This window comes from Monomorium pharaonis, chromosome 7 (assembly GCF_013373865.1).
Source record: "Monomorium pharaonis isolate MP-MQ-018 chromosome 7, ASM1337386v2, whole genome shotgun sequence".
Taxonomy (NCBI): domain Eukaryota; kingdom Metazoa; phylum Arthropoda; class Insecta; order Hymenoptera; family Formicidae; genus Monomorium; species Monomorium pharaonis.
In genome coordinates, this window is record NC_050473.1 from 19,614,375 (window position 1) to 19,627,901 (window position 13,527).

The following is a 13,527-nucleotide window of genomic DNA, read 5'->3' on the forward strand; positions in this document are numbered from 1 at the left end:
ATTAGTTATTTATTATTTTTTTTTGCTTATATTGTACTTTTTTGCGTATAAATATTCTTATAATTGACGCATTTCCTTCGTATAATTATGTTTGTATAACAATTTTTTGTTTTTTATTTTAAAAATAACTTCTTGGAATTTCACATATTTTGTAGTGTCAAATTAAAATAATTTTGTACAAGATTTTTTGAGGTTTGATACTTTACATCAGTTTACTCTATATTTTTTTAAGAAATGTAATATTGTTATATTATACACAAAATTTATATAAAATTAGAATAATGCTAAAATTTTTCTGCATGTTTTTCTATCTGGAAGTCATTGTATAGCCGGTAAAGAGGTTTTAATTTTTTACGGGTAAGAAAATAAATAAAAAATATAGAATTTATCAATATCTTTTATTTATCTATAGTAAATCTAAATCTTTATTATAAAAATTTTTTTTTATTAAAGAATGATCACTTTATGGTCTGCCGTATCGCATAATATCGTCGCGTGATTTCCGACGTCATTTATTCAAATTTATTACCTTAAAACAGAAACAAAACATTTTATTGTCGGCACATGTTTATTAATAAAGATGCTCGATTCATCATAGCCGCATTTTGTTTCAGACAGATGATATAACAGTGTAATATATGCGCGAACCGCAGGAGAACCTTAAAAAAAAGTTTGAATATTAAATGTATCTTTGTTTAAAACTACGCAGTGATATGCAAGTTTAATAATTACCTTACGTACGGTTTTTGAATCCCCGTTGAAAAGATGAGATTGAAAACCAGATCGATGGTTATCCACATGTATGTGGATTCCCATAGATTTTGGATGGTTTTGTATGGATTCCACATAGTTATCCATATAGAATCCATACAAAACCATCTAAAATCCATGGGAATCCACATACATGTGGATAATTATTTGGATTTTCCATCTCATCTTTTCAACAGGGATTATATCTTATAAAATTTATTTCTTATTAGAAATTATAATAATAAATTATAGAAATTAGAATATTTCAAAATTTATACAAGATACCTGGACTAAACAAGGCCTATTTAACCGACAAAGAAAAAATATATTAATATTATATATATATGTATATATATATGTATATATATATGTATATATAATATTTACATATAACATAAAAGAATCAAAAGTATTAATAAAAAAATGGTTCTTGCGACTTTGCGTTTTATAGAAATACTATAAAAGTATTATAACAAATTATATTAGCTAAGTATCGTAAAAATATTATTAAAAATATTACGAAAGAAGAGATTATGGGACTCAAACTTGCGACAATCGCAAGGGTCCATAATTCTGAACGCAAGCAGTATAATTTTACACGTAAAATACATACACACATTATGTCAAATTTAAATTAATTTAATATTAAATTCAATTACGTTAATTAAAAGCTTTATTCAAACCCTTTAAACTAATGTTAAAAAATTAATATCCGCCATATTTCTCAAAATGAGGTAAATAATAGACTCCTATAGAACTTTCGGCTACTTGCAATCAGCATTTCTAACAACAAAATAAACACTAGTGGCCATGTATAACGTCGAAACATATGTACCCTTACGGAAAAAACACTCTAATTTTGAGAGTTTACACTCAAAATTGAGTGTTAATACTCGATTTTGGGAGTTTACTCCGAAATTTAAGTGTATACGCTTAAATCTTGAGTATTTACACTAAAGATTTAGTGTTTATACTCGAACATTGAGTGTGTACACCCAATGATTGAGTGTTCATACCAAAGTTTGGATTTAAATACTGAATATTTGAAAGTATGCTCTCAACATTTGGATATGACACTCAATAAATGAGTGTATACTTCCAACATAAAATGTGAACACTGAAACGTTGGGGATGTACATTCAACATTTATCGGTTGAAGGTATACACTTAATATTGAGTGTGCACTCTCAAACATTGGATTAGAAAATGTTAAATAACAACAAAAGCAAGAAAAGCAAGTTCAACCGAGATTAAAATTAATCTGCATTGGTAGAAATGGACATAAAACAAATATCAAAAATAAACATTCAACTATAAAGTGTTTAGCAGGCTTTGAGTATTAATTTGAGTATTACTTTCAACTTGGATGTTTGCCATCTAATTAAGTGTTAATTTCAGTGTTATTCTTAAATTTAGGATTAACATTGAAATTAACACTCAATTAGATGGCGAACATTCAAGTTGAGAGTAACAACACTCTAATTAAAAATAAATTAAAGAGCGAACACTCAAATTGAGTGTTTACACTGAATTGAGTGTTTACCCCTTGTCCCAAATTATACTCAACTTGAGTATTTTTTTAAGTGTTATTTTCAGTGTTTTTTTCGTAAGGATAAAGAAGTAATTCGGACAGTTATCCTTAGAACTCAATACAAAGTATACGAGATATCGCGAAATCCATAACCTTCCACATCCATTTTCTTGTTGCTCGTGTCAATTAATTCCCACCTTTCTTTTTCTCGCTCAATTGACGTAACATTCTCGCCAGAAAGATTACATTTTTGTATGAATAAATTTTCGAATTGATAAATTTATACGAGATAAATAGTGCAACGCACGGTTCACCTTTTACATTTGCGACCTACCTGATAGGCGATAAGCAAGCAGCAGTCCGTCAAACGATACAGGAATCTCAACAGTGCGGTTACACTCAAGGTGGCAACAAATATGAATGATTATGAAGTGGAGGATGTAGCGCCGTTGCAGAAGGATTCTCTGAAAGAGAAATATATTCTCGTGGACAAGGAGGACAGACCTGTTGGCGAAGCCACCAAAAAATTCTGCCACGAGATTGACAAGGAAGGATGCGTGCCGCTCCACAGAACGTTCAGTGTTTATCTATTTAACAGCAAGGGCGATTTGTTACTCCAGAAACGATCGAGCGTTAAGGTGAGATTCTTTTTCCCCTTTTTTTCTATTTTATTTACTTTCTATTTTGAAGTATGCATTTGAAGTACGACATTTAGTATATATTATGTAGTATATATGTGTAGTATATATGTAATCAACATGTCCCAAGTGCTATCTTTTTTTTAAATCTTTACTATACTTACATAAATAATTGAAAATATTTTATATATTTTTTTAGTTTTAAAAATGTTTCCTATTTTCAATCTGATCCATATTTTTTAATTTCGTATTCATCAAAAGTTAAAAAAATCTCCAAAGCTTGGGGGAGGGGGGTCATATTGAATACCTTACATGTTAAGAGATTTTTCTAATATTTGTGATAAGTATATTTTAAGACGATTAATATAGTAAAGAAAGGAAAAACTCCCCTCTTCTCCCCCAAAAAACCATTACTGATTAAAAAAAAAAAAAAAATAAATTGAATAATGGTTTTTTAAGCAGTAGAATATTAATTTTCTGTGTGTATATTGATCTATAATGAATTTGAAAATCAACGTTTCATCTACAATAGTTATTTGAATTAGATTCGCTGGAATTATTTTTCATGACTTTATAAAGCACATTAATCTTCAATTGCATCTCTAAACCCTTACAGAAAAAACACTAAAAATAACACTTAAAAAAATACTCAAGTTGAGTATAATTTGGGACAAGGGGTAAACACTCAATTCAGTGTAAACACTCAACTTGAGTGTTCGCTCTTTAATTTACTTTTAATTAGAGTGTTATTACTTTCAACTTGAATGTTCGCCATCTAATTGAGTGTTAATTTCAATGTTAATCCTAAATTTAACAATAACACTGAAATTAATATTCAATTAAATGGCAAACATTCAAGTTGAAAGTAATACTCAAATTAATACTCAAAGCCAGCTGAACACTCTACAGTTGAATGTTTATTTTAGATATTCGTTTTATGTCCATTACTATCAATGCAGATTAATTTTAATCTCGGTTGAACTTGCTTTTCTTGCTTTTGTTTTTATTTAACATTTTTTAATCCAATGTTTCAGAGTACACACTCAATATTAAGTGTATACCTTCAACCGATAGATGTTGAGTGTATATCCTCAACGTTTCAGTGTTCATACTGTATGTGGAAAGCATACACTTATTTATTGAGTGTCATATCCAAATGTTGACAGTATACTTTCAAATATTCAGTATTTAAATCCAAACTTTGGTATGAACACTCAATCATTGGGTGTACACACTTAATGTTCGAGTATAAACACTCAATCTTTAGTGTAAATACTCAAGATTTGAGCGTATACACCTAAATTTGGGAGTAAACTTCCAAAGTTGAATATTAATACTCAATTTTGAGTGTAAACTCTCAAAATTAGAGTGTTTTTTCCGTAAGGGAATCCTTCGGACTTAAGAAAATTTTAACCAGATTATTATTTGGTTGATACTGTGAGGTTTCAAAGTAAGAAATTTTTTAAAATTAATTGTTATATACCGTGATTTAGTTCCATTGTGTATCTAAAAATAAGACATTTAAAATTAGGATATTTTTTATAGATGTAGTTAAAGATTATATAAATTGACAATAGAGTTGTGTTTGTTTACTGTCCCAATGAATTAAATTCAACTCAATAAATCAAATTTTTATAAAACTAATTGCAAATGTCAGTATAAAAGACGCAAGTGTTAATATATGTGTATAATATTTACGATCAGGGTTAAGAACTAACGAGTTACTTGTAACGAAGTTACAGTTACAGTTTCTTTTTTTTAGTAACTAATAACTTAATTTCGTTACTTTTTTGTTAAAATTTTTAATCAACAACCGGAAAAAGTTGAGTCTACGCAAGAAGAATTGTATCGATTCTTAAAATCAAATAATTGCAGTATTAATATGCTAAATAATTACGCTGCAGTTAAGAAACTTTTTATTAAATATAACACAGGCATTCTAAGTTCTATTTCTGTGAAATATACGTTTAGCATCGGTGGCTCTGTAAGACGCCACAAAAAGATTATTTTAATGATGATATATTTGAATATCAAATTCTACAAAATTAATAAAAATTTTTATGAACATTTTGTAACAAAAAAAATATATAAATGAATGTATGACAGCCAATGTAGCGTTATATTTCATTTAATTCTGATACCAGTAACATATAATTTAAACTTTTACCTTTACAAAGTTCTCATTTAGTGTACATAAAATAACTTGTTAAAACATAATTAAGCACATAATATACAGCAGTTATAATAAAGCATAAAATATAAGATTTTTCTTATATTTAAAATAATGTACAATTATTTAAGAACAAAATAACTGAAAAGTAACGACTCGTTATTTTTTTAGTAATTATGACTGTAACGAGTGATTTTTCAAAATCGGTAACTTGTAACTGTAACTAGTTACTTTTTCAATGAAAAAACTGTAACTGTAACTAGTTACTCTTACAAAATAACTTTCTCAATTCTGCTTACGATTTATAAATGTATGTCACAGATAACTTTCCCAGATTGCTTTACGAATACGGTCTACAGTCATCCATTAGCAGAGATTCCTGAAGAAATGGAAGAAAAAGATGCTTTAGGTGTAAAACGAGCCGCAATAAGGAGGCTCAATTATGAACTGGGGATACCTACCAACGAGGTCAAACCTTCCGATTTATTTTATCTGACAAGAATTCGTTACCAGGATACTACTTGCGATCGCTGGGAGGAACAGGAGATCGCTTATATATTATTTCTGCAACGAGATAATATTACCATAAATCCTAATCCCGATGAAATAAGCGAGATTCGATGGATACCACGATCGGAAATTGAGAAATTTATGAAGAGCGTGCCACGAGTAACACCGTGGTTTAATCTGATTTACAAATTCAAATTGCTGAATTGGTGGGACAATCTACATGCTTTAAGTAAGGTGCAAGATCATAAAAGTATATCTATGTTGAGGAATTGATGTGTTATATGTATAGATCTTGTCACTAAAGAGAAATTTGTCCAAATGCATTTTATACAAGTTTTCTATTTCAGGAATCGTTTTAGTCAATATGCATTTAAACAAGTTTTATGAAATAATAATAATTTATATTACCGGATACGGAAAATTATTAGTTTAAGTTTATAAGCTTTGTTCATGTTTGTATCTATCTATATTATTGTTAATATAAATATTATACGATTAAATAGAGACGGGCATAGAAAGACAATTATAACTTATTGCGTTTTCATTGTCAAATCTTTTACACATAGGGCAAGGTGATATAATTTTGAACTCTTGACATGTATTCTATTTTTTAACTCAAATATTTAAGTGCAATTAGAAAATTTTCTTTTTGAAATTTGCTGTTCGAAAATGTACCACCATAAGAACATTTCTCAGCATGACATTATAAGTGTTTCTCAAATAAATCATTTTTTAGCGTTTATATTTGGCAATAACAGAAGAGAAATTTATAAAAATTAACAATATTGTTATTAAATACTATTCAAAATTATTATTTGTTATAGTGATATTTTGATTTGTATTCAAAAATTTGTACATTTGCACGTATAAAATATCTTCGAACGAAAAGAAAAAATTTTTTATACAATTTTTAGTGAGACTAACAAGCACACAATTGTTAACATCACACAATGAAATTAAAAATAAATTTAAATTTTGAAAATCTTATTTTATTTGGAATTATATTGTTCTATGTAAAGTTTTACCATCTTACTCAATATTGTGTAACTCAAATTATTGGGGAAAAGTAACTTATAGTTATCAAAGGTGGATATATTCAATTTTGATAAGAGGCTTAGTCATTTTTTTGTTAGATCTTTATAAGAAACCAATAGGCCTATTCTATAACTCTTAACGACAGTGTCGATATTGTTATACATTGTCGTTGCGCATATTATATATGACAAAAAAGCTGCGTAACTACAATATAACGATACCGTACTGTCATTAAGAGTTACAGTATAGGCCTACAGGTCAGTAATTTAAGTATTTCTTGTTATAAATGGTTTATGTTATGTTGATGTTATTTTATTAAATATGTGTAACCAAATAAATTTATTATGGCAATTTACATATTGTTATCTGTATAACATCTTTTATTCTGTCTTTTGCATTTTCCTTAAATCACTGATAGATCGATTAAAAACTCTTAAATTAAGTTTAATTTAATTAATATAAAAGATATTGCCAATAAAAGCTGGCACTGTATTTACGTGCGCAAAAAAAATAAGTTTATTAGACGTTGATAAGAATGTTGAAACTATATGAATACACAAAGTACGCAGTCATTTTGAGTCAGTTATTTCGAGTCCTTTTCAATGCATTTGAAATAAACTTTCCTTTTGTGTACACAGAAAAAAAGGAAGTGTCAAATTAACTTTTATATATTCACATAAACGCATTTATTGTTTCCTGTATACGCAACAATGCATAATGTTCTTAGAAGAATTTGAAAACCTCGAAGTTCAACAATATTATAGTCTTATTTTAATACTATAATTGTTATTTCAAGAGTACAATATAATTATTTTGATAATTTTATTCTAAGAAAATTATATAATTTTTTATTTGAACATATAATATTTTCTATCTAACATTTTTTCGTTTTCATTCGAGAAAATTATTCTTAATTACGAGAATATCATTTTCTTGATTAAACTAAATAAAATAAATCTTTATTCGAGTAAATTTTTTTTATTTAACGCAATATAATCTTACTTCAAGATTTTCATTTTAAAACTAAGGATATTGTCAAAATAACAATATCCTTTTTTTCTGTATGGAATAGAAGAGTCATGCTCAATTGCGTAAAATTTGCCGTTGTTGATTATCACTATGTCTAGTGTATGTGTTGAGATATATTTAATACACATATGGGCGTGTTTTACAAGTTTAATGTCAGATTTATATAATAAAATTACAAAAGAATTTACTTAGATTTTTTAAGAAAATTGTTGCTGTTAAAAAGTTAAATAGCTGTTATCGCAATGTTAACATTATGTAAATATATTTATATTATCTTTTATTTTACATAATTATGTAACTTTCTTTAAGTTCTTTTTAATTATTAGTATTTGATTTTCTTTTATTTTCTGTTACCAATTCATTACGTTGTGTCCAGACCGTGAACTACATTTATAGTTATTAGCGAGTGACTTCTCCACTATTTGATATTCTTAGTTCTAAAAGCTGCGTAGATGTAGATGTACGCTCATTTAACTGGTTGCTTGTTTGTGGCGTTCTTAATTATATGACAGTCTTAAAGAAGTTTCTCTGCTCAGGTCCGGCACGATAAATGACACAAGGGTTTAAGTAAAGAAAAATATTTAAATGACCATTTCGTTGTTTTCTTTTTTTTGCTGTATACGATTTAAAGTTAATAATGATAAATAGAAGAAAAAATTCAGCTACAAAGTACTACCTTTATTACAAAGAATAATTTTTTTAAAAATTCAGAATAAACATTTTTTATACCATTCTTAGATAATTAAATACAACAATTTGAAATTTATGTTATATCACTAGCACACATTTACCACACCTATGTGCTGTATTACATCAATTATTGTAAACCTTTTTTATCTTATCAATTATTTCACTCAAACGAGCAAGTGCATGCATCGTTTCAAAAATTTAACAATACTTTTCTTTACAGCTAAGATGTATCGTTGTAAAATTTCACTAACATCTGTTCATTACTTTTACGTTTAATACGACAATAAAAACTGAAAAATCTTGAAAATTGATCGATTCCCATAAGAGTTCATGTTAATAAAATATTTAATATCTAAACTAGCTAGTTCAGTTTTCTGAAATTTTGGCAGTCAATTTATATCACTAATTTGAACTTCTCTACAAAGTTTCATAAAAATTTGTTTATTTTGATTTAGCAGCGAAACTCCCTTAATTAGTATATGTAATTATTCAGACAATCGACTCATTGAAACAATGTCAAATCGAATCTTTTGCATTGAGAAAATATTAATTCGATATTAATTTGATTTTTTTTTACTATTTCTCACTGAGTCATTGCGTTGATGATAATGTAGAAAAAAATGCTTACAAAATGAATCATAAACCTTGTTTTTCAACAAACATTTATCAAATTTAAAATTTTGAATTATTGAAAAATGATATGACACGACATTTAGATCCTTGTCAAAATGATTAATTAGTGAAGATATAAATTACATAGTTGAGAAGATTTTACAATAACTTTGTAATTTCGTGTATAACTCTGTGCCTGTGAATTGACGGAATTTATTTGAAAGTTGCAATTAATAAATGCTGTGATAGTAAATTAGTAATTAATTGAAGATTTTTCAAAGGATATTTTTTGGGTGCGTATACTTGATGTTTTTTCATCTTTTTTAAAAAGATAATTTTGTCATATGATAAAATATATTATGAAATAATTAGTAAAACTTGAGAATTAAATTTAAATGATGTGTGTATATATATTATGTTTTTAAAATTATTTTTGTAATTATTTTACTAGTAATGTCCAATTCTGCTCTTGTATAGCACGTAAGAGAATCACAAAATCATGAATATTACTTATAAGATTTATAGAAATTGACTGTATAGTATAATGTCCATATTTTATAGATACAAAGGTGCGTCAAAGGGTCAACTAAATAGAAAGTACAAATTCATGACTATTCACAACATGCAAGATTACGATTTTATTATTTATATTTAATATAGACAATTTATATCATTTATACTTAAATATAGACAATTATTTCTTATATTTTTCGTGTATTATTTGTTTTTGTATACTATTTGTATTTAGTCATCTATAATATATTAAGATCGTGATTTTAGATCACTTGAATGTTTACTCCACTGCGAGCCAAATTTGTTTCCTTGATATTATAACCGTACGACCTCAATATATTCGAGAGAATTGAAATTTGTGTGTTTGATGCATTTGGACACAAAATGTATGCATATGTACCATTATCAACGTTTGTATATTTTCCGTAGCATCCGAACTTTTTAGCTACAGCGCAAACTTCATCAAAATAGTTATTTATTCTTAACGTTAGTACTAACTTTTCAAACAACAAATTATGCTGGGAAATGTAGTCCTGTAAGAAAACATGTGGCAAAATTTAAATTATGCTTGTGCTGACGCGATCTAGACAATGTTACATAAAATATATAAATATAATAAATAAATGTAACACAAAAATGTAGAGAACGTAGCTATCAACCATAATATACGATAGAACATGTTTTACAATTTGTGTTATGAAACTCACCATTATTTTTTCATGTTGTATTAAAACGTCTTTAATTCTTGTGTCGAGCACGAGTTTCTCGTCGTTATGAATATCGGAAAGTCTTTGGAATGCATCAAAAGCAGAGTTTGTTACATCGTTAATCTTGTCGAACAACACATTAGTTTTTTCAGGAGAACACTTTATTAACTGTGCCAATTGGTGCGCGTGACCTTCTAGATCTTGCGTTTTCTTTAAATCAACTACTAAAATTTTTATTCTAGTAAGTTCAAACGGGGGAAACAATTGTTCAATTTCTTTTCTTATCTGATTAAATTTCATTATTGTGCCATATGTGCACACACTCGCGGCGGTTGCGTCAAATTCGGAGGAAATGTCACGCAGGCAGCGTTCAGCATATAGATTAATTTGAAAAGCGGCCGGAGAAGTGTCATTATTCTTCTGCATATGTGACCACTGTAACAAGCATGCCGCTAGACATACTGTGTATGATATCGGACAGAAGAATTCCTGCTGGTTTGTCACTAATCTCGTGGATATAAGTATAGCGAAAGGTTTTATTTCGAGCTTTGTTTTGCAGATGATATAAACGAGCAGATAATAGAAGATTTGCAGAATTGTGTTCTCGACGGGTGTATTATACTGTGTATCGTTTGAGAATTGTAGGACTTTTTCACGTAGATGCGCCATGTTGCTGGCGCACTCATTGTAGAAGTTTAGAAACGTTTCTAAAAGTACATGGCGAGATAAATTGATTTGCGGAAAGTCTATATTGATGGCACCTTCTAAACATGGTAGTTCTTCAAATTGTAACGTGGTACGTAAATCTATGGCAGCTATTACGCCATTTCTACCATACTTTACTGTATGTTCACCGAATAAACTTAATCTGCCTGGCGCAGATACTTCGATCTGATTCATCATTGTAAGAAATAATTTTTGTTGTGTGAAATATTCTTGTAAAAGTTGCGTAATTCGTCGCAAATTTTGTGTCGTAAATTTTATAATTTACATAAAATCAAATTGACATGAAATGTGATCTGCAAAAAACTTAATATCAAGTTTGTATTCTCGTAGTTGCAGTGACAACGAGAAAAAAATGAAATCATAATTATTTATTTAAAAGATTTGTACATAACAAAGAAATTAAATCTTATCAATTAATGCAACATTATATGGAAGTGTATTATTGTATTTTTGTAAAGAAACATTAAAAAGTACTTTTGTATTTACAGACTTATACACGGAGAGAATTTTCTCTTAAAAATTACATCCACAAAACAGCTTTCTAGACCTCGTGCTATTACTCTTCGATCTATCATAAAATAGAATATAGCGCCAATCATATTATTATCAAAAAAGGAATATTTTATTCTTAAATAGAAAGTTCTTAAATCTAGAATAAAATGACTTTTGATGTTATTAATTTTCTTAGAATGATTTAGTAAATTTGTAACAATTTTATGATATTCTAGATTTAAGAATAGATTGATCTGAAGATAGAAATTTCTGATTTAATTTTAATTTTGTTTTATTTTTATACTATACATGAGGTTGTAATAAGATTAAATATGTTAAGAATAATTTTCTTGGTATCAGAAATTCTTTCTGAGAGATTTTCTTACAATTGTGATAATTGTGAGACAACGTAAACTTCAAAAAATTTTATTATGTTTTTTACTATATTTTTACAAAATTTATACAAATTTTAATAAAATTTGGCAAAATTTTAATTAAATTTTGTTAAAAGTATAGTAAAATTTACTAAAATTTTGCCAATTTTTATTAAAATTTTAATAAATTTTGTTAATAGAAGAATTTTTTAAAGTTCACGTTGTCTTACCATTAACACAATTTTAAAGGTAATTCTAAAAAAAAATTCTCTCCGTATACATTTTTAGATTATTAAAAAAAAAAAAATTTACTGTTACTTACTTGACAAAAAAGGATTGATGTAAACGAGTTTTATTAAAATAAATAAAAAACGGTCATTTAGCAAACAAATAACGCAGTCAACTTAATCTATTTTTTGTCCGAGTAATATTTTGTTAAAGTGCATATATCCGTTCTTGATCTTATATTTCTTGATCTTATAATCACATGAAGTCGTTAGAGAACAGACGATCTAGTCGTGATCAAGTAAGAAGAATCACTAACCGATTGTCAGAGGAAAGAAATAACAACATACTTTGCATCGGAAATATTTGTTTCCGAATCCAACTTTGTTTTCGTACTCTTGTTCTTGAAAATTTCTATTTAACTTATTCGTTTGTATGTATGTACATAATGATTCAGAATAAATCACTTTGATAAATCATTTTTGTTACTTTAATTTTATGAAGATATATGACTGCTGTGTAAGGAAGAATGGAACGAAACAACACTTTTAAATTCTTTAAATTTAAAAAAAATCAATTTTTTCAGGAGTACAAGTGCTACAAGTCATAAAATTAGAGATAAAATTAAAAGTCAATATAACATAATATAATGTTTATAAATTTATTATATAAAAAAATAATTAAATTAAAATCAGCAAAAAAATTTTAGAGAAAGTTAAGATTGTTTATTACATTTTCTTTAGATTTTATATTTATACATAAAATTACAAATTGTCTAAAAAGAAAAATAATTAATAACAATTTTTTAATAATTAATTTGAAATAAATTAATCAAAATCACACTTATCTACCTATAAAAAAATATTATTAACATATTACCAAATATTCTGTTTAAAAGTCTATATAAAGTGTAAAATGTTACTAGAACTTGTTTAGATATAAAGCAACAAAAGTAGAATAAAGATAAATATTTTATAAAAAAAAACTCAGCGTTGTTATAGAAGATAATAAAAATAATTATTTACAATATAAATAAATTATAAATTGTTTATATTTGTTATTAGTTACTTATTACTTTTTTTGCTTATATTGTACTTTATTTGCGTATAAATATCCATTTTTATAATTGACGCATTTCCTTCGTATAATTATGTTTGTATAACAATTTTTTTGTTTTTATATTAAAAATAACTTCTTGGAATTTCACATATTTTGTAGTGTCAAATTAAAATAATTTTGTACAAGATTTTTTAAGGCTTGATATTTTACTTGATATTTTTTTAAGAAATGTAATATTGTTATATTATACACTACATAAAATTAGAATATTTATAATTTATATAAAATTAGAATAACGCTAAAATTTTTCTGCATGTTTTTCTATCTGGAAGTTATTGTATAGCCGGTAAAGGTTTTAATTTTTTACGGGTAAGAAAATAAATGAAAAATATAGAATTTATCAATATCTTTCATTTATCTATAGTAAATCTAAATCTTTATTTAAAAAATTTTTTTTTTAAAGAAT

At 26.8% G+C, this 13,527-nt stretch overlaps 2 protein-coding genes across 2 annotated transcripts; one reads left to right on the forward strand and one right to left on the reverse strand.

Annotated features, from left to right (window-relative positions):
* The first annotated feature begins 2,350 nt into the window (after window positions 1-2,350).
* Window positions 2,351-6,989, forward strand: LOC118646725 (isopentenyl-diphosphate Delta-isomerase 1-like). Its single transcript, XM_036290257.1, has 2 exons — window positions 2,351-2,919; window positions 5,411-6,989. The coding sequence occupies exons 1-2, from the start codon at window positions 2,698-2,700 to the stop codon at window positions 5,870-5,872; spliced, it is 684 nt and encodes a 227-aa protein (XP_036146150.1). The 5' UTR covers window positions 2,351-2,697; the 3' UTR covers window positions 5,873-6,989.
* Window positions 6,990-9,573: 2,584 nt separating this feature from the next.
* On the reverse strand, window positions 9,574-11,561 carry LOC118646647 (mevalonate kinase-like). Its single transcript, XM_036290050.1, has 2 exons — window positions 10,186-11,561; window positions 9,574-10,011 (listed from the first exon to the last, which is right to left on the reverse strand). The coding sequence occupies exons 1-2, from the start codon at window positions 11,086-11,088 to the stop codon at window positions 9,742-9,744; spliced, it is 1,173 nt and encodes a 390-aa protein (XP_036145943.1). The 5' UTR covers window positions 11,089-11,561; the 3' UTR covers window positions 9,574-9,741.
* Window positions 11,562-13,527: the final 1,966 nt, after the last annotated feature.

Coding starts and splice junctions, on each gene's coding strand:
- LOC118646647 (XM_036290050.1), bottom strand. CDS start 11,088: ATGATGAATCAGATCGAAGTATCTGCGCCAGGCAGATTAAGTTTATTC. Junction 10,012..10,185: donor TACAACATGAAAAAATAATG/GTGAGTTTCATA, acceptor GTTTTCTTACAG/GACTACATTTCCCAGCATAA.
- LOC118646725 (XM_036290257.1), top strand. CDS start 2,698: ATGAATGATTATGAAGTGGAGGATGTAGCGCCGTTGCAGAAGGATTCT. Junction 2,920..5,410: donor AGAAACGATCGAGCGTTAAG/GTGAGATTCTTT, acceptor TGTATGTCACAG/ATAACTTTCCCAGATTGCTT.